This window comes from Aythya ferina (genome assembly GCF_964211825.1).
Source record: "Aythya ferina genome assembly, chromosome: 2".
In the NCBI taxonomy this organism is placed as follows: Eukaryota; Metazoa; Chordata; class Aves; order Anseriformes; family Anatidae; genus Aythya; species Aythya ferina.
The window spans coordinates 147,858,720-147,878,546 of record NC_140297.1 but is presented as its reverse complement, the minus strand read 5'-3'; the positions used below and the strand labels follow the sequence as shown (position 1 = coordinate 147,878,546).

The 19,827-nt window shown below is 35.9% G+C and overlaps 1 protein-coding gene across 1 annotated transcript in view; it reads left to right on the top strand.

Annotated features, from left to right (window-relative positions):
• Positions 1-19,827, top strand: part of TAF2 (TATA-box binding protein associated factor 2) — a 56,997-nt gene that overhangs the window by 9,040 nt on the left and 28,130 nt on the right. Inside the window, 14 exon segments of the mRNA XM_084509553.1 lie at positions 13-131; positions 1,439-1,580; positions 1,941-2,172; positions 2,918-3,102; positions 3,678-3,791; positions 5,135-5,234; positions 6,833-6,902; positions 6,905-6,917; positions 11,422-11,557; positions 13,033-13,187; positions 15,188-15,302; positions 15,402-15,511; positions 16,148-16,213; positions 17,586-17,838. Coding sequence (XP_084365679.1) covers positions 13-131; positions 1,439-1,580; positions 1,941-2,172; positions 2,918-3,102; positions 3,678-3,791; positions 5,135-5,234; positions 6,833-6,902; positions 6,905-6,917; positions 11,422-11,557; positions 13,033-13,187; positions 15,188-15,302; positions 15,402-15,511; positions 16,148-16,213; positions 17,586-17,838 — 1,810 coding nt within the window.

Here is a 19,827-nt window from a genome sequence, read left to right as displayed (position 1 = left end):
TATTTCTGACAGGAGGAACCTCAACTATTTTTCCAATGCCTATGCTGCCGCAGTCAGTGCTGTGGACCCAGATGCTGGAAACGGTGAACTCTGCATTAAGGTTCCCTCGGAGTTGTGGAAACATGTTGACGGTAAAGTAAAGAGACCATACAGCGAAAGCTGAACTTTAAGATGCCACAGAACTGTTAGCTATGAGTTTCCATAGAAGGATAGTAGATTTAAATAAATAGAAATAGCATTACATTATTTTATGAGATGGTGATTACTGTTTTCTTTTTCCTCATACATCTTTCCATCTGAAGGCTGAAAAATACCTTCATGCTTCTTGGTAGTATGGAGAAATAGTTGCAACACCCTTTACAAACAAACTGGGGTGGTCATGAGCCCAAAAGTATACATGGGGATGTGGGTATAATGGAGTAAATTGGGTGCTAAATTATAACCATTTAAAGCTGCTTACAATATACATGAGTCAGCAAAGAAAATAATTTACAAGGATTTGTCTGCTTACATGTTGTTTATAAAGCTGTGTTACTTTTTCCCATCTCACTTTCAAGAATGTTCTTTTAAGATTGATTCCATAGTGACAAGGGATCAACTTTATAATCTGGCATACTGGAACAACTGTTATAATAAGTCACTCTCCAATTAGTTTCTTATATTCATTTTCTGTTGTGGTTTTTATCTATTTCTCCTGTTGATTTGTGGGAATATGGAGGAAAAATCAACTGTCACAAAGCTGCATCGTGCAGTGTTGTCAGTTATATCTTACCAGGAAAGACACTTTTGTTACTTTAGTTTATGTTTAAGTTCCTGTTGTGTCACTTGCAAGCCTAGAAGGGAAAAATATTCAAACAGGTTTATTTTTTCTTTCCCAAGCTTGAATGTCAAAATATGGTGAGACTTGTTGGCTAAATTTCACCATATGCTTGAATTTCTTTTCTTGCCAATCTATTCATAGGTAAGATTTCTGTGGAACTAAACTAAAGCAAGGACACTTCAGTTACAGGAAAAGCTTTAACAATACTGAGAAGTTTTAAGAAACTGCAAATGGCAATAACATGTCTTTTAAGAATGTGCCTGTTACGTGCAGTTTTTGTAAAGAATTATTTCAGCAAGGTACAAATGAGATCATGCTAAGGGTGTAATAAGTGTATAAAGATTCTTCATTATCCAGGAATAGGGAGATTAAGTGTAACTCCAATTGCCATTTTTATCAAGTAATACAAATTCTTATAAATTCAAATTCTGTAAGCTAAGCCTAAGAGGTCTCAGTTTTGTAAGGTTGTCTTTTGTGCTCTGTAAAGTGAACCTGTACGCCCATGAGAATGAAGTAAACATCAACTCGAAAGACCAATAGTCTAAAACTGAATCATTATTCTAAAATAACTTTCATGAAAGTTATATATTTACTCTCATTTCTGTCTTGGTGCTACAGAGTTAAAAGTCCTAAAGGTGCATATAAATTTTTCTCTGGACCAGCCAAAAGGAGGTCTTCATTTTGTGGTACCTAACATGGAGGGCAGCATGGCAGAAAGAGGTGCTCATGTCTTTTCATGTGGTTATCAAAATTCTACAAGGTAAGAACACTGAATGCTAGGCTATATTTCCTATTTAATCTCAAAGTGTAGAAAATAGAGTTTCCCTGAGTTCTTGTAATGTTGAACGTTCAAAAACTTAATTTGTTCTTGAAGGGAGTTCACCAGTGTGAAAAGGCATCTAATGATTAGTAGTAATTAGGATTTCTAGTCATTATAGCTCAGCAGGAGGTAGTGGCAAGGAAATTTGCAGTGCTCTGTAAAGTTAGTAATACTGCCATGTAGTGGGAGTATGTCAGCATTCACAGTGTTTGAGGATGTAGTTTGGAACCTGAGAGAAAAATTATCTGTGCAATAGAAACATAATTGTTAACCATTTTTCCCCCACCCTGATTTCCCTAGGTTTTGGTTTCCTTGTGTGGATTCATATTCTGAGCTGTGTACCTGGAAACTTGAGTATACTGTGGATGCTGCAATGGTGGCTGTTTCAAACGGAGATTTGGTGGAAACTGTATATACCCACGATATGAGAAAGAAGACTTTTCATTACATGCTGGCTATTCCAACTGCAGCTTCTAACATCTCCTTGGCCATAGGACCTTTTGAAATACTTGTTGATCCATACATGCATGAGGTAATTGTCTTCAGTGAGGTCTTCTTGTTTTGTAAAGAGCTAGTTACTATTTTTATGTTGATACCTGTGCATATTGATCAAATACAGTTATGTCTAGATACTGTCTCTGTTCATACAGTTACATAGTAAAACTTGTCTAGCAATGCCTGTATTTAAATTTTTCCAAAGTAAAGCCTTTGAATGAATAATTCCTGAATTCATGGGGCTGATTTAGTTGACGTTGATAACAACATACATCTCAAAATAGGTTTAAATCCATCCTGTTGACAGTAGATGAAAATGAATTCTACACAGTTAAATAGTCTTCTGAACTGAGTTGGACACAAGGTTTTCATTCGTACCAGATCATTGCCATAATGCTGAAGTCCAGTGACTGAAATTTACAGCTGTAGTTTCAGATTGGGTAGGGATGGACTTGGTAAGTTACCAGGCTGGCATAAAGACTCCCCTTTTGAAAGCATAATAGGAAAATATTCGGAAATAGTTATGCTTTATTTGATCCAAAGGCAAACATTAGATTTTTGTCGTCAGTCGTGGCATTCTGTTAAATTTTACTGGTGGGAAATGCTCATTTGTGACAGATAATAGCTGTTTAAAAACAAAAAAAAAATCAGTCATCACATCAATTATCACAGCTTGAAAATACTGTTGTCTGATTTGTGGCAGCTGTATTTTTTTGTTACATAAATATCAAGTTCATTATGAACATATTCATCAATCCCATACCAAATTTTTTCCTTTGTAGGTGACTCACTTTTGCTTACCACAACTACTCCCATTGCTCAAACATACCACATCATACCTTCATGAGGTATTTGAATTTTACGAGGAGATTCTTACCTGCCGCTATCCGTACTCCTGCTTCAAGACTGTTTTTATTGATGAAGCATATGTTGAAGTAGCTGCATATGCATCCATGAGTATTTTCAGGTTAGTATTTGAGAAAATTACACTTTCTAAATCCACAAGCTTAGAAACTGTAGGTCCAAGACTGTTGAGAAATATTTGGTGCTCTTTTTGTTTTTATAGCTTGAGTTTTGGGCTCCCTAGTTTGAAAAAGCTGGATTTTGTTGACATTACAGGCTTTTAACACCATTTCCAATTACATGTATTATAAGGATGTTGGATTTGAATCTTAAATTGGCAGAGGTTTTCTTTCTGAATTCCATGCATGAAATATTTGAGATTGACCTAAGTGCAGACGTTTGATAATGTTCTGTTTTCCTTCAGCTGAGAGAAGGTACTGTGAACCATAAAGAGTTTCACCAGCTCAATTACTTTGACTCTACAGAAAAAGTTGTGTATATGCATGCAAATAGCAAGAGATCTGTCTAGATAAAGGTTATTAAATAAGGATCTTGATATGTCCTTGGAAAGCTAGTCAAAGAATTATTTGTTTTGGCTCTTAAAATAAGGTCTTTGTTTTGCTGTAGTTGTTTTTTTTTTTTTTTTTTTTGTTTCTGAGCTTGTGCTTATATTGTGTTACTCTTTTTATGGCGGTCCAGCACAAATCTCTTGCACAGCGCAATGATTATAGATGAAACTCCACTGACGAGGAGATGCTTAGCACAGGCCCTGGCCCAGCAGTTTTTTGGATGTTTTATATCCAGAATGTCCTGGTAAGTACTTTACTTTTGTACTCTCTAGAAAATGGGGAAAAATTAGGAAACTAAACTTTTAATTTGCATGTTGTATTTTAGCAGAATAAGTGAAAAAGTAGCTGTAGAATAAAAGGAAGAGCAATAAAGCCAGCTTAATAAATGAAAATCCAAGAGGATGTGGGGTTTTCGTTGTGTTTTTTTTTTTTTTTTTTAATTATTATTATTTGAAAGGGGAATATGAGATATAGGTTCAAAAGACTGTAGTGGTTGAACTTGTCTTCTCTTAGAGGTTGTTGTTACTGACTGTCATAGTGTGCTATGCCACCTGTAAATTTATAGAGGAGACTCTTGTATCATCAGTGAATTTCTCAGATACTCTGGATGAAGAAATGTAACCTGTATAGGAAGTACTTGTTGGGCAGAGAAGTAATAAGTAATGGAGAAGCACAGGAGAGGGGAATACAGATGTAGTGCCAAAGGGACAAATTCACTGGGTTGGTAAACTCCCTGTAACTCCATCCCTCAGAAGGTCGCCCACAGTTGTCTCATGTAATTCTGATCAGTATTTATTTTGAAGTCTTTTGCATACACTTTATATTTCAGGCACAAGGGGCTTACTACTTTTTTGTGGTAAAAGCGTATGTTCCAGAGTATTCTTGGCTTCTTAAAAATAAAAAAATAAAGTTAATTGATGCTTATACTAGTAGAATTTCTCTTGCTCTGATGCTTATTACTGGTAATAAGCATCATACATTACCATGTAACCATGGTTAAGACAGTTTTGTCTCTTGACTCCATTTTGTGTCCTTCTGTTCACCTTCCTCATCAAATGAACTACCTGTCATTTTTAAGCTTCATTTTCTAGCTCATGTTCATGTTCTGTTTTTTCCCCCTGTTTTTCTCTCCTTTAAAGAGGTATTTAAAGAGGTAATTAAATGAGTGTCCACCAAATTGTGAGATACGTACTTTGTCCACTTGCTCTCCACATGTTCTCCATTGCATTGATATGGTTATCAAGAAATTAAGATAGTCATGCTAATCGTGTAGATTAACAATTGTTTTACTTTAGTATCTATCCACTTCTACCATTTAATTGTTTCTATTTCAGCTGAAATACTTTGCTTTTATGTTTTAATCTGGGCTTCTGTGGTACAAGTTCAGTTTTCACTGGCTCTTCAGTTTTATCGGTCCCAACCAGATGCCAAGTTACATAAATTGGTTCACAGCTCATCAGATCTCTATTGACTTAGAGAAGTTATATAACTTGATGAAACTTGTGGCTTTTTTGAGCTGGTCAAAAATGCCATCCCTTACAAAATGCCTTCTGAAGTGCCATAATTCCTGCTGCTTTCTTATTATAGGTCAGATGAATGGGTGCTGAAGGGAATCTCTGGTTATATTTATGGCCTTTGGATGAAAAAAACCTTTGGTGTTAATGAATATCGCCATTGGATTAAACAGGTAATAACAGTAGCATTTTCTAAATCTTTTCACATCAAAGATGCATTATGAAAATAGAATGTAACATAGTTTTGCGTTACAATCTAAAGAAATTGTAACAAAACTTAGAGCTAAAATATTTTCACTACTTGCTGCAAGGAGAAACACCAAGCATATTAACCAAAATATGTTTCCATGACTGGCTTACCAATAATAATTTTCATTGTCTCTCTCTGCAGTTAGTTTTCCTATTTTTCTTTTGATTTCTGCTCAAAGACAGAAAAGGTCAAAAGGAAGAGTACTTCTTTTTTAGCACTCACAGTAGAATATGGGATTCACGAGGAGGTCTGTTTGGTGAATTAATGTTGCTATACTGTGATGGCCTTTTCCTATACCTCAGAAGGGCTCTGGTGTTAGCTTGGAGTAGTAGTGGATCAGGTATCTTTAGCCTTGTTTAAGTCCTAGCTTTATAATAAGCTTTTGATGTCCATGGTGACATTTTCTTATTTCCATTAAGATTTTTGTTTTCCATTGAGAGTCACCTATCTTGAAAAAGAAAGTTCTGTCTATAGCTTACATTTCTAAATGTAATGCTGTGAGACAGGGACTCATTAGCCATAACGGCAGTGAGTCCCCATTCTTTGTCAGTGACACTCATTCGTAGAAAGATTTTCCTCCTCTTATCACATTTTCTTACTGTCCCTCTTTTCCAAATTGGAGTCCTAGCCCCATGGGCTTCATTTATGTCCCTTCCTCACACAGGAACCCCATAAGCCATCCTTATCTAAGACATTTATCCCAGCCCTGCGTTGTGCTATAGAGAACAACAGAACTGGATGTCTTAAAGTCCAGTGCTGCATGTTGGTGTGTTTCTGAGTATAAGTTGCTCACGTTCTTTCCCTGTGGGTTAAGTGCTTCCATGGAGAACTGAGAGGTGCTGCTGTCATAAGGGTGCCAGTTGATACAAATCAATACATGCCAAAATGTCAGCACTTGGGAACTCTGTGCCTAACATCGGGTTGCAGTCAGACACTCTCCCTGTGCTAAAACCGACCCGATTCGATCCAAAAGCCATGCTGACTGTTGGATGATAGCGAGCCCACGCAAACATCCTGCCTTGAAGTGTGCTTGTTAACATGGGCACAGCAGCACACAAATTCAGACACAGAGCCTGCTTCTGTCTGCCTTGGATGTACTTCAGGGTGAGGTGAGCTTTTATACATTGCAGTCTACTGCGCTGGTATAGCCAGTATTACTTTGCACTGCACGTAAGTGGTGAACACTTCCATCAGTCAGAGGAAACTTACTCAGTGAGCAATAATATTCTTTAGGTATGTTATAGTTAAATATTGTTGTGTGTTGACCCCCTATCCAGACCCAGAACAAGTACATGTATTAATTGCTAATTTCTACTATTTTGTTATTGCTTGCCATGCTGAGGAAGATCTCTGATTTTAAAATACTACTTTGCATTTGTAAAAAAAAAAAAAAAAAAAAAAAAAAAAAAAAAGTTTCTTTATGAGGTATGGCTTGAACAATGATGTTACAAGCTTTCATGTTTTCAACTAATTTCTCTACTTTCCAAAATTATTCTCACTTACGTATGTTGTACTTTTTAGGAGTTAGATCAAATAGTGGCGTACGAACTGAAGACTGGTGGAGTTCTGCTGCATCCAATATTCGGAGGAGGAAAGAGAAAGACAAGTATGTTTATTTAAGCAGCAAGTCATTACAGGGTATGTTTTTATGGGGCCATTAATATATGCCTTGGGTGTGTTGTGCGGCATAAGGCCAAAGGCTGAAGAACTGCAGCTGCCCAAGGCATCTATTACCAGTCTCATAAAGTACATCTTGAGTATATTGGGTCACTGTTGTTTTATTTTTCTTTCGCTTTAAATCCTGAAGGGAATAAAATACAATGAATGTTTTTAATACTGTTATGAAACTACTTTTTAGTAAGAGGATGAGAGTGAAGATGGAGCCAGAATTTTGGCCTGAGCTATTTATAGAGTAGTTAGTAATCTTTAGGCTGCTTAAGGTATTACCAGTTTTCTTCTTTTTTGCTGTTTTTGTGTCCACTGTCAGTTACTACCTCAGTTACTACCTTAAAATCTTGCATGAAAATTGTCTTATCAATTGGGGGGGGGAAATATTAGATCAGTTGTCCATGAAGCACCACTGATAACTGTGAACAGTCTGAGTTGGTGTTTTCATTAGTAACTGTAGCTTCAGTAGTGCTAGCTTAGGAACCTTCTCCTTACCTGTTCTGTGCTACTCCTGCACTACCCACTCAATAGCATTGGTCAAAATTGGAAATTTTGGAGTTTGGAAAGCAGATCAGTAAGTTGGTCCAGGTGTCAGTGACACATTTTTGTCGTGTTTTCCTTATCTTAGATAAGTTAATCTAGTTATGACACAGCCTTACAAAAAGGTGCTCTTTGGAAACTCATGAGCAGCATGTGCAAAACAAATGGAGAATGTGTAGATGGAGTGCCAGAATACATCAACTTAAGTTCTTACTGCAGCAGAAGCCCCCGTTAGGAAAATCTGACCTAAATTTTTTGCAGCAGTGGTTCTCTTGCTTTTGGGTACAAATCCTGTTGTGTTTTTTCTTTCCATTCAAAATGAAAACTCTGGATTTAAGATTGAACCAAGTATACAGATAACCCACTTAAATATGAATAACGATCTGGTTTAGGGAGAAGAAGAAAGAAGGAAATGTTCTTTCAAATCAGGAATAGGTGTTGGCCAGTTTCCCAGCCAGGTGAATCCTCAACAACTGCTCATGACAGATCTTGATTTAGTTCACTGCCCTATTTCAAAGCAGTGAAGCAGACAAGTACCTAGGTGGCCTTGTTGCATATACCACTGAAAACTAAGTCACAGCTAATGGCATCAATTTTAGGCATATTGGTCATGATGTCCTTTTTTTCTTTCTTAAGGAAAATGTGGGGTAATGAGTTAGGTCTTGGCAGACTTTTTAATTGGCAGAGTTACAACTTGGCAGCGTATTCCCTCACAGAGAAACTAAATCTAGGCTAATGGGATCAGAATAAACTAGGGAAAAGGCTACATTAATATAAATGTACTATAAGAAAAGTTACTTTGTAAGTGTTAATTTTAGTATTTAATTGTATTTAATTGGAACCAAATAATTGACCAATTCCTGTTCTAATCCCCTTAAATTTATGTTTCCTCTGTGTGATGTATCATGGTTAGAAATTGTCTTCCCATGTGTATCTTGCTGCTTCTCTCTATTATGGCTTGATAATTGTAACATCACTTAAATATAAATTACAACTTGCTGTTTCTTATAGATTGCAAAGTCTCCTTGCACTTAAATTAAGTATGTGTTCCTGCCTCTGGGAAATGATTCGTATTTAGGGAGGAAATTTTCATAATGGTGATGTCTAGAGCATTTTTCTTCAACATATATTTTGCATTTCTTTGTTCTGATTGTTATGATAATGTTTCCTGCCAAACATATTTACATTATAGCAGTCCCAATTCGTAATTATATAAAGATAAACTAGATTGGACAATAATCTCATTTTCACCTGAATTAGAATATGGAAAGAAATCATTGGAAAAAACTTTTCAGGTAAATTAATTTTTGTACAAAACAGGTATCACAAATTCTGTTTATATATGTACTGCAATACAAACACTGCTCTCCAGAACTTTGGTGGCTTTGTTTGTTTGTTTGTTTGTTTTTGAGAAAAAAGTCCCAAAGCCTGGGAAAATGAAGGAACGGAAACTGCAGGTTAACTGCTGTATGGCATTGAAGCTTCGAAGTGAAGTGTTGTGCTTGTTATCTCTTCATTTGGTGTTCTTGCATTTTTGGTTGTCTTCAGTCTTTGACTGTGATGGTACCACCCTGCTGTAAAAAAAATAAAAGCCTCAAGAAGTGTATAAAGATGCATTTCAAGTGGAAGAAGCAGATTGACAGGTTTGCACTGAATGACTGGACTGTGCTCAAGAGCACAAGGGTTATAAATTTCCATGGAAGAGCTACTAGCTCGCTTGTCAGTTTGAGAAAGGTCCTAGGCCCATATTGCTAATTTGAATTCTTATTTGTTGCCAATCCAGTAACAGCTTTAAAAGTCTAATGGTTAAAGAAAAATACAAAGGGAAGAAAAGTATTTAAACTGAATAAACTACAAAACGCAACTCTCAAATGCAATCGAACTGGTCTGTTTTAATCTGCAGTTAAATAATGTGCCGAAATCAATCAACGCTTAGTGAATTTAAGAAGGCCAAGAATGTGGTCCTGGCTCAGTTATAATTTTTAAGAAAAGAATTTTACCAAAGTCAATCAAGTGTATAATTTGAAGCTGGATACAAAGTTTTATACTGAGACCAAATTATTATATAATGTCTGAGCCACAACCTCAGTGCCATTCTTGCATTTCAATTTCATGGCTGCTAACCCTTCTTTACCCTAGAATACAGAAGTGTCCAAAATTGCAGGACAATTTTGATAAGGGAGACTTCAATAATTGCTAACCAAAAAGAAACAGCAAGTAGTAATGTTAACTTTGTTCTTATCCATATAGTGAGTGTACCTGATATTCATACAGATGTTCACGAGTAAAGTAAAGGGAATCTCCAAGTAAATAAAAGGGTTGGAAAAAAAGGCTAAGGTGTTACGGCTGTCTTGGTCCATGCTATCTTCTGAAACCTTAACAGTTGCAGACAAGAATCCAGATACTGATCTTCTCTGTTGTTAGAAAGCTTCCTACTGCCATACGCCTTACAAGTGCATGGAAAGGCTCGTCAAAAATACATTTTTAATAGGTCTATGAACTTCCTGGAAGATCTGTCTTTTTCTCAGGTAGCTGAGCATACCTACTCAGGTAGGTATGAAAGATCAGGATTACACCTCTTGTCTTTGATAGTTAAAATTCACAAATTATTTAATTCTGTCTTGCGATGTCTCCTAAAGTCTTTGGACAAATCTCTTGCCTTGTCCATCTTAAAATGGTTCCTTTAGGTAATCTATAAGTGAGAATCCTTGGAAAATCCCATTTTGAACCCTGGAGTTTTAAGTGGCTGGCATTTGCTACAGCACAATGCCTAATTTGTCATTTACCAACCAGCATAAAATAAGTCTGGATTTCTGTTTCTTAAGAAGTTGGCCCGGCATGGTGTGGGTCCATTTTTTTTTTTTTAAGGTATTTGTTATTAGTTCATGAGAAAAAAAAACTCAAGTGTGAAGAAGAAAAGAAAAACTACAAGGAAAAAAAAAAAAAAGCAAAACTCAATACTGTTTCCACAGCCTTGGTTCATCACTAAAATAAACTCAGAATTATCTTCTCAAATAATTGAAAAAGGGCAAAAACATCTTACTTTTCTAGGGAGATGCAATATTAAAGTTACTTTTCTACTTTGAAACTGAGCTAAAGTTTGGAAAGTTCTTGTTCTGAAGTGTGAAACTTTTACTTTATAGTGCATCAAAATTAGGTCATTTGGTGCTTTACTGCTGTACAGCCACTAAGGGTATCCAGAAATCAGTCCTGCTTTGAAAAGTTTCAGGGTGTCAGTGGCTGTCTTCTGATATGGAATGAAATTAGACTGTTTTAAGTATTTTGCTTATAGACACAAAGGGTATGTATGAAGGAGCACCACAGGAAATTACGGAAATAGTGTGGCAGTGGTAGCACGATGCTCTGCATAGTCTGCCTTGGTATGATAGCTAATTTAGAAGGCATCTATTTGCCAAACTATTGAAAGCATAAAGTTGCTAACTAAAATTAAATGTGATGACTCAGGGCAATTGATCATGAAAGTCTTTTTTGAATCTTAAAGCTCCTACTGTATTTAATTGCAAAAGTTATTTGCTTAAATGTAAAATATTAACTATGTACAAGCACTTGAAAGTGGAAGTGGAACAGGGAGAATGCAATTTGAGTAATTTCCAAAGTCAAGTCATAGATTCCCTGCTCTGTTTTTCAGTGCTACCAGTATTTTGAGAAGTTACTGTGCAGCGTGTATTACCTGTCATTATTCTCTATACAGTACTTACTGTATTCCAGCTACATGCACCCCAGTAACCTTTCTTGTGCAGTCATTTCAAGTGTCAGAATTTACATCTTTAAAGCAGTAGAAGAGATCTTAACGTTGGTGTGCCTGTAATCTTAGTTTTTAAGTTATATTTTAGTTTTCATTCCTTAAAATGAAAAAAACAAAGTTGTTTTTTATTTTTCAGCCCTGCGTCACATTTGCACTTTTCTATCAAGCACCCTCATACACTCTCCTGGGAGTATTACACTATGTTCCAGTGTAAAGCACATCTTGTTATGAGACTGATTGAGAACAGGATCAGCATGGAGTTCATGTTACAGGTAGGTAATTAAATGTTTATGAGGAGTATAGATAACTTGTCTTCATTTGCAATTTCTATTCATAAAATAAAGTTAAGAAAGCAAATCAGCTTTTCATAGGATTCCGTTTATATTTTAAGTAGTAATTTAAGCAGCATGGAACTAACATAAAATGTTGATCATTGTGTTAGGATAAGGTAAGCTATTATTCTTAATCATAACTAGTAATATTAGGGTATTTCATTGCTTTGGGTAAATGACTGGTTATTAACACTGAGAACCCGTTTAACTAGTAGTTTTGCTACGGTAACTAGTGTCACCATAAGCTAATGTAGTCAGATATTAATGATGAAAGTAAAGAGAATCTTGCTTCTGTTCTTTCCACTGCATAACATTTTCAGTGCTAGAGGGAGCATAGATCTTTGTATTAGAAGAAACAGTTGAATTGAAGATTGTCATTTTATTTTGAAATATTAAACTTCTGCAGAATTGTAGTTTCTTTAAATGTTTTGTGACATGCCTTAAAAAGATAGGGTGTTATGAAGAAGCACCAAACTAGATACTAGGTGACACTTCTTCCTTTCAGCATCTGATTCCTGTTTTTTAAAGATAACAAGTATGTGGATGTGCTAAAACTTCTTATAAGCAGCTGTTATCAGGTTGAAAATACAGCAGATTTAAACCTTTCCTTGGATAAATTTTAATTATTCTTTACATTATTTTTTTTTGAGAAAAGGGATACTAGGAAGTTTAACAGAGAACCTCATGACTTCTGTTTCTAAAAAGCAGATTTACTTAGTGATCTGTTTTGCTATAGATAATTATTAAAAGCTTATGGACTTATAATGGACATTGTGTAAGACTATGGTAAGGAAGTGTGTGAAGTGTTGGCTTAAGTTATAAAAGAAAAAAAAAAGGTATACTTGTAACTCCTAAAAAGTTGGTTATTTGAGAAAGCTCAGGTAAAAAGAAGTGATTTAAAAGTACCTTGCTAATTTGGTAAATGAAGGTCACATGTGCTTGCAGTAACTAACTTCATAAATTGCCTGGTTTTTGAAGTGTAGTTCATTAGAGATGGGTAGAACTAGAAAATGGCTGCCAAAAATTGTTTTGGTACACTTCATGTTCATTTCTATTTGTGAAAAAGCTGCCTAAATTGTACCTGCAGCAATTATGAGCAAAGATGACATTTTTAGTTTATTTTTGTTAAAACACCCTTCATGTAACGAAGCTGGGGGTTCATCTCTTTTCTCAGCATCATGGATAGTTTGCCTCAAGTAAAGATGCATTCATGTCTGCAAATCACAGTTTCTGATATGGACAAGCAAATAATTTTCTGAAATATTTTTATTTTGAAAAATTTTTTTTGAAGTCAGTTACCAAGGAATGAGTTTTATTGGCCTTTAGTTACAATTCAATTGCAACTAATCAGGAAAGAAAGGCTTATTTTGTATGTTGAAGAGCTTAATGAAAGAAATTACTTTTTATCATTTTAGGTTTTCAACAAGTTGTTGAGTCTGGCCAGCACTGCTTCATCTCAGAAGTTCCAGTCACACATGTGGAGTCAGATGTTGGTTTCCACATCTGGGTTTTTGAAATCTATCTCAAATGTCTCTGGCAAAGACATCCAACCTTTAATAAAGCAGTGGGTGTATCCTTTTTATTCTTGGTTTGGATTGTTAATATGGAGAATGAATTTGTTTTTTAATTGGCACTACAAAAGGAATGTGAAGAAAGATATTTCATGTCTTTGCTTTAAACATTTAAGTACATTATTCTTTGAATTAGAAATAGATCTGAGTCACAGGTTCATAGTCCTTTTATAGTCATTTAGAGTTTGCTAGCTCTTTTGGGTGTTCTTTACCAGAAGGAATTGCTGCGATTTTAAGTATTATTTTGAAGGAAGCACAAAAACTCTGGTGGAATTCAAGGCCAAATTACACTAAAGGAATTCCAGAGGACACTGCCCATAGAAATATGCTGAAGTCTGACATGGAAAATGCTATAGTCTGGTGCATTTTTAGATGTGATTTCCAGTAAATCACCATGGAATGCGTAACCTAAAGCACGGATTGATGGTTTAAAATAAACTAGTATTTAACAGCTTGGTAGCTTGTGTTGGTGTTAGACCTTCAGGTCTAACTCAAATAAAAATCTGAGTGTTGATGCTTCAAATTGCAGTGATGTTAATCAAGAAATAGGGTTTATTGTTTTGGATTGATGTGAAGGTAAACTTAAATTTGCTTCATTTAACAGGTTTAATTGGCACTTTTAATTAAAGTGACTGCAGGTTAAAACAATACAGGACTGTAGCAAAGCCATACCTGACTTATAACGGAAAGCAAAAATAGATATTTATATGTAGAGTGTTTGAATTGACTTTTGCCATGCATCACATTCATGAATCTATCTAACTAAAAAAATCAATGTATGATTTTTATAGAATAATAGGAGAAGTTAGTATTATATCTAAAAGTGTACATACAGTGTGAATATCCATTATGCTAGCTTCCGTACTTAACTGCTGTGCAAAGCACTTGCAGAAAATAGGTATTTTATCTGTATACATTCACGTTCTACCAATTTTACCATTACTATCTGAGTTGGGTGAGTCTTAGATTTCCACCTTGTAAGCCCTCAGCTGCTGTTTGCATTGTTTGGGAGGATATCTTACTGCTGCTAACTAATCACTGTCTTAGCTCTGCTTACTGCTTGCTGTGTTGTTGCTGAGTTCCAACTTTCTGGCAAGGAAACCACTAAAATGCCTTAAGTTGTACCCAATGGCAATGTCACGGACCTTTATGAAGGCAACCACCATGAACAGAACCAGTCTGTCTGAGCTATCTATTTAGCAAAATGCATGTATTTGGGAAGAAAAGTTAATGTGTGATAGGAAACCTCCTTGAAACAGAACAGGTTTCTTTCCTTGCTTTTGCCATATGTCATCAGGCACTTGTTGGGAGCATGCCCTAGCCTAAAACACTTCTTCCTAGTGTTGTAGTTTTATTATAAACAAACTGTAGTAATGGCTGTCAAAATAATAATGAATGGCGAAGCTATTCAATGAACAGTTTACCTGAAATTATTGCCTGTAATAAAATTTGGAATGAGATAACTATTTTTTATTGGTCACGTTGTGTAGCTTCATATATATGTGACCTATTCTGTATACATCTGAACAACATGTGCAATGACCCATTTTTGAAAAACTGCAATAAAATAATTAAGTGCAACACAGGTAGAAAACAGAAGATCACTACGTTTTCCTCTTAATTTGGTTTAACTGATCAAAACAAGTCATATTGAAATTACTAAACACTTACTCAGTAACTTTCTCTGAGAGCACCTCAGGGACATTGGAATGGGGGGAGGTCCAGTGTAGTTTTTCATGATGAATTTTTTCTTCCTAGATAATTTTCACTGTACTTTTTTTTTTCCTGTGTGTACATGAATGTACATTAAAGAACCGTTTAAAGAAAAAAAATGGAAATGCTTATGAAGGAACATATTTCCACTTCCTGTTTTCTTGGGATAGGAGATTTTAGAGTTAAAAAAGCATAAAGCAAGTGTAAAAAGTAAATGAAAACCTTGGGAGTTATATTTGTTTATAGTTACTGCATTGTGCCGCAGAATTCCTATACTGCTTTTTAGAGATCAGAGTGGAGTGGTCAAATTTTACGGCAGCTTTGCATTTAATAGAAAACGGAATGTTTTGGAATTGGAAATAAAACAAGACTACACATCTCCTGGGACTCAGAAATATGTGGTGAGGTCAATTTTCCATATTTTACCTATACATCTAAGTGTGATATGAACATTAATAAACATTATTTTTAACATTAATAACAATCTTTTGAACTTTAAGGGTCCTCTTAAAGTAACAGTGCAAGAACTTGATGGGTCATTTAACCATACATTGCAGATTGAAGAAAACAGTCTTAAGCATGATATACCTTGCCATTCTAAAAGCAGAAGGTAAGAAATACATAAACTGTAAACATTTTTACTGTGGATACATGAAAATGTGTAGGGCATTGATAATAAATAGTTGCTTTTTAAATTTTATAACTACATTTTGTTGATTCTACTGAATAAGATTTACCTGTGATGTAAGGGGAGAGAATAGAATTTACTGCTTTTTGTGAACAGCAAGAAACCTTATGTTTTATATGCAGTTCTGAATAAAGGTCTTAAATTTTGTAAAAAGTTTTATAGAGAACTTGTTTGTAAAGGAGAACAAGTTCAATGAAGCCCTTTGCTTCATCAAATTTTTCAAAAAGCCATCGAATGGGATTTCTCTCCAAGGGGTAGACAGGGAAGAGAAGTATCTCTTCTCTCAAGAGAAGTATCAATAGTATCAATCCTTGATAGTGAGGATATATGGATAAAGCACATACATAGTTTTCCTTTTCTGTTAGAGTCCCCAGTGGATTATTTTCTGAACTAATGTACAGCTTAACTTATTTTTTTTTTTTACCTGTTAAGAATTTTTTTTTTTGGTGTGGTAAAATACACAGTACTCTAGCAAACTTAATCTCCATTTTTAAGCATATCTTAGCTAGTATGGTAATCTCTAAATACTGACTTTATTTACTATTTTTTTCTATATAGAAATAAGAAAAAAAAGATTCCACTGATGAATGGAGAGGAGGTGGACATGGACCTTTCTGCTATGGAGTAAGTTAGATAGCTGAAGTTTCTCAGTGTGACACTGAGCCATATCACCCTTATCTGAAGCATGTTGTTTGAAGAATTTGACAGTAAAGTTGGACTTTATTATATGACTGGCAGATTTCAAGACAAAAGTCAGTGTTTTTTGTTGAACCTTGATGAAGACCATTTAACTTAACTCCATAACTTCTTTATCTCAGTACTCTTTGGTTAATTTTAAAGGAATCTTTTTAGATTACAAATGAATGCTGAAATGCTTCATATCAAAAAGAATATATTTGGGGTAGACAGGACATTAATTTCAGAGGAACTCTTTAGCTCTATGGAAGCAAACTCTTGCACAGAGTAAATATGCATTTTACCCTCCTTGAGCTGGAGCTGGTGTTTCTCAGGAAGGTGTTTGTAGGTGTTGGTGCTTTGTTTGCTTGCTGATGAAAGTAAATTATCTTTTCTTGAAAACTAAACGGTGTCTCATTGTAGAAGGATAGTTTGCTCATCTCCTTTAAAGTGCTGGAGATTACTAGTAAATAAAACCTTATCTAAAAATGCCCAGAAATAATTTTATAGAGGGGATATAGTCATTGAGCAGGTCACTGTTATAATTTCTATATTAACAGACATGAATAAATGATTTTTAGATTGTTTTTAGGAGCATTTAGCATCTAGCTCCTATTTGTGCTTCCTGTTCCCATGAATGACTTGTACTGTAATGGTGCTGTCTGAATACTAAGTATAAAACACTTGTGCAGAATACAACTGAATACAAAGAATGCAAGAAAATTCTTCTTTGGGACTAAAATTTTAACCCTGCTTGATGATACTTCTGGTTTTATGATTGTTTGTCCTGACAGTTGTCTGCAATTGCATGGTTACCCTTGTCAGCTTTCAACACGATAGCATGTTTGTGTTTGTAAAGTACTTTCATGTCTGTTGATGAAAGCCTTATGCAAAGCTTTAGGTGGTTACCATGGGTTTTTGATTTTTTTTTTTTTCTGGTAGTCTTCAAGTGTAGAAGGTGATAAAGTGTGCTGCTCAGCCACGACAGTACCTGAGGAAGAAGATTTAAGTACACTGAGATTATACAATAGTTTACCATGAACTCACACCTGTTGTTTAAAAATAGTGAAACTACTGCATTTACTGACATATTTAAGTTTTGGACAGATTGCCCTGGAGGGCTGTAGAGTTGCCATCCTAGGAGTGGGAGACTGGATCAGGTGACTTTCAAAAGTCACTTCTAACTTAAATTCATGTATGGTTCTTGGACTCTAAATAATTCAAACATAACTCATAACAAGTCAGAACATCTAGAACATCTTTTTGATTTCTGGAGTCTTGAAATGCTGTAAACTATTAATGTTTCTCGTGTCTGTCTTAGTGCTGATTCCCCTTTGCTCTGGATAAGAATAGACCCTGATATGTCAGTACTGAGGAAGGTAGAATTTGAACAGTCTGATTTCATGTGGCAGTATCAGCTTCGATATGAGCGAGACGTGGTTGCACAAGAAGAAGCCATTCTGGCATTGGAAAAGTTCCCCACGCCAGCATCACGGCTTGCACTCACTGATATACTAGAACAGGAACAGTGCTTCTACCGAGTGAGAATGCTGGCCTGCTTCTGCCTTGCAAAGGTGAGGTTGTGTGGATGGGAATAAGGAAAGAAATGTGCTAGACATTGTAAACATTTGAAAATGGGTCAAAACTCACCACAGTTCTTAAATTGGCTTGATATTTAGCCTCTTAAAAGGGTTTGCCAAGTATTTTTAACTTGACTGATTTGAAAGGAAAGCTGTATTATTTTAGTCTGTAAATGGAGACTGCAGAAGGCTTTCATAATTGTCAAAATTGAGATGTCAGACATGAAAACCACAAGGGATTTTTCCAGATTTCATTAAGTGGCAGAAATAAAAGACTTTTGTTCATTTTTTTTCTGAGCCAAAATTCATTTTTTTTTTTTTTTTATTTTACTGGGAAGTTCCTTGGCTTCTCTGAGAAATTTGAAGTTTCAAAATTCATCTATCTGTCTAATGCAAATTCAGATTACTGCTGTATGTTGTTTCAAGTTGAATAGGGGCACAAAGTAAACAGTGTTGGTCTGCAATTAAATATCTATAAAGCCAGGTCGTTGCCATTAAAAAAGGAAGATATTTCTTGTTTAGACACAAAATTAGTATTAAGAATTAAACATAGAGATCCCTGTAAAACACTTGGATGGAAACACAAAAGAGTAAGAAATTTTGAAAAGGCATGTTACTAACATGCTTTGCATAAAGGCATGCTACTGACAGTTTGTAGAGGTTGAATTGCTGGTATATAGCTTCCTCTCTGCTGGGTACCTGTTAAGAGTAATTCAGTACCTGTACAGAAATAAACGCTTTGGGAATATTTTAAAAATCAAAATCCAAGAAATGCTTGTGATGGTGTATTTTAATATTATGAAACACTGAATATGAGCCAGCAGTGTGCTCAGGTGGCCAAGAAGGCCAACAGCATCCTGGCTTGTATCAGAAACAGCGTGACCAGCAGGGCTAGGGAGGTGATCGTCCCCCTGTACTCAGCTCTGGTGAGGCCGCACCTCGAGTACTGTGTTCAGTTTTGGGCCCCTCGCTACAAGAAGGACATGGAGGTGCTTGAGCGGGTGCAGAGAAGGGCGACGAAGCTGGTGAGGGGCCTGGAGAACAAGTCCTACGAGGAGCGGCTGAGGGAGCTGGGCTTGTTCAGCCTGGAGAAGAGGAGGCTCAGGGGCGACCTTATCGCTCTTTTTAGGTACCTCAAGGGAGGCTGTAGCGAGGTGGGGGTTGGCCTGTTCTCCCACGTGCCTGGTGACAGGACGAGGGGGAATGGGTTTAAGCTGAGCCAGGGGAGTTTTAGGTTAGATGTTAGGAAGAACTTCTTCACTGAAAGGGTTGTGAGGCACTGGAACAGGCTGCCCAGGGAAGTGGTGGAGTCACCATCCCTGGAAGTCTTCAAAAGACGTTTAGATGTAGAGCTTAGGGATATGGTTTAGTGGAGGGCTGTTAGCGTTAGGTTGGAGGTTGGACTCAATGACCTTGAGGTCTCTTCCAACCTAGGAAATTCTGTGATTCTGTGATTCTGTGATTCTGACTGATAAATAGTGCTGCCAGTGTATGTACTAGGAGCAATACTGCTGCTACCTGACTTAACATATGTCATAATGAATTTATTTGGAATAATTAAAAGTTTAGGTGCCTTCCACCGGTCAATAATAAAAGAGCAGCTGTTAACAATGCTGAAATGTTTTCTTTCTTTGAATTCACAGGCAGTTGGGCTACAGATAATTATAGCTATTTTTTCAGTTGTATTTTTATGAAATTGTATGCAAAAAATGGAATCTAGAGATAAGATGGTTGACTCAGAAAATAATCCTAAATCTATGTGAACACTACAGTTGTGTTATTAAATCAATGTGAAGGGGTGTGGAAGGACATGGTTGTTTACCCATGCTACGTAGGAGAAAAGTGTAAAATATTCTGTTAGTGGTTCCAACGTCAGGCTGTTAGTAAGAATCACTTCCTATTAACTCAGTTTAATTTTCACAGCTTGTAAATATTCAAGATTTGTAGTCTTTATTGGAAAAAGTCAAGTCCTCCATGTTTTGT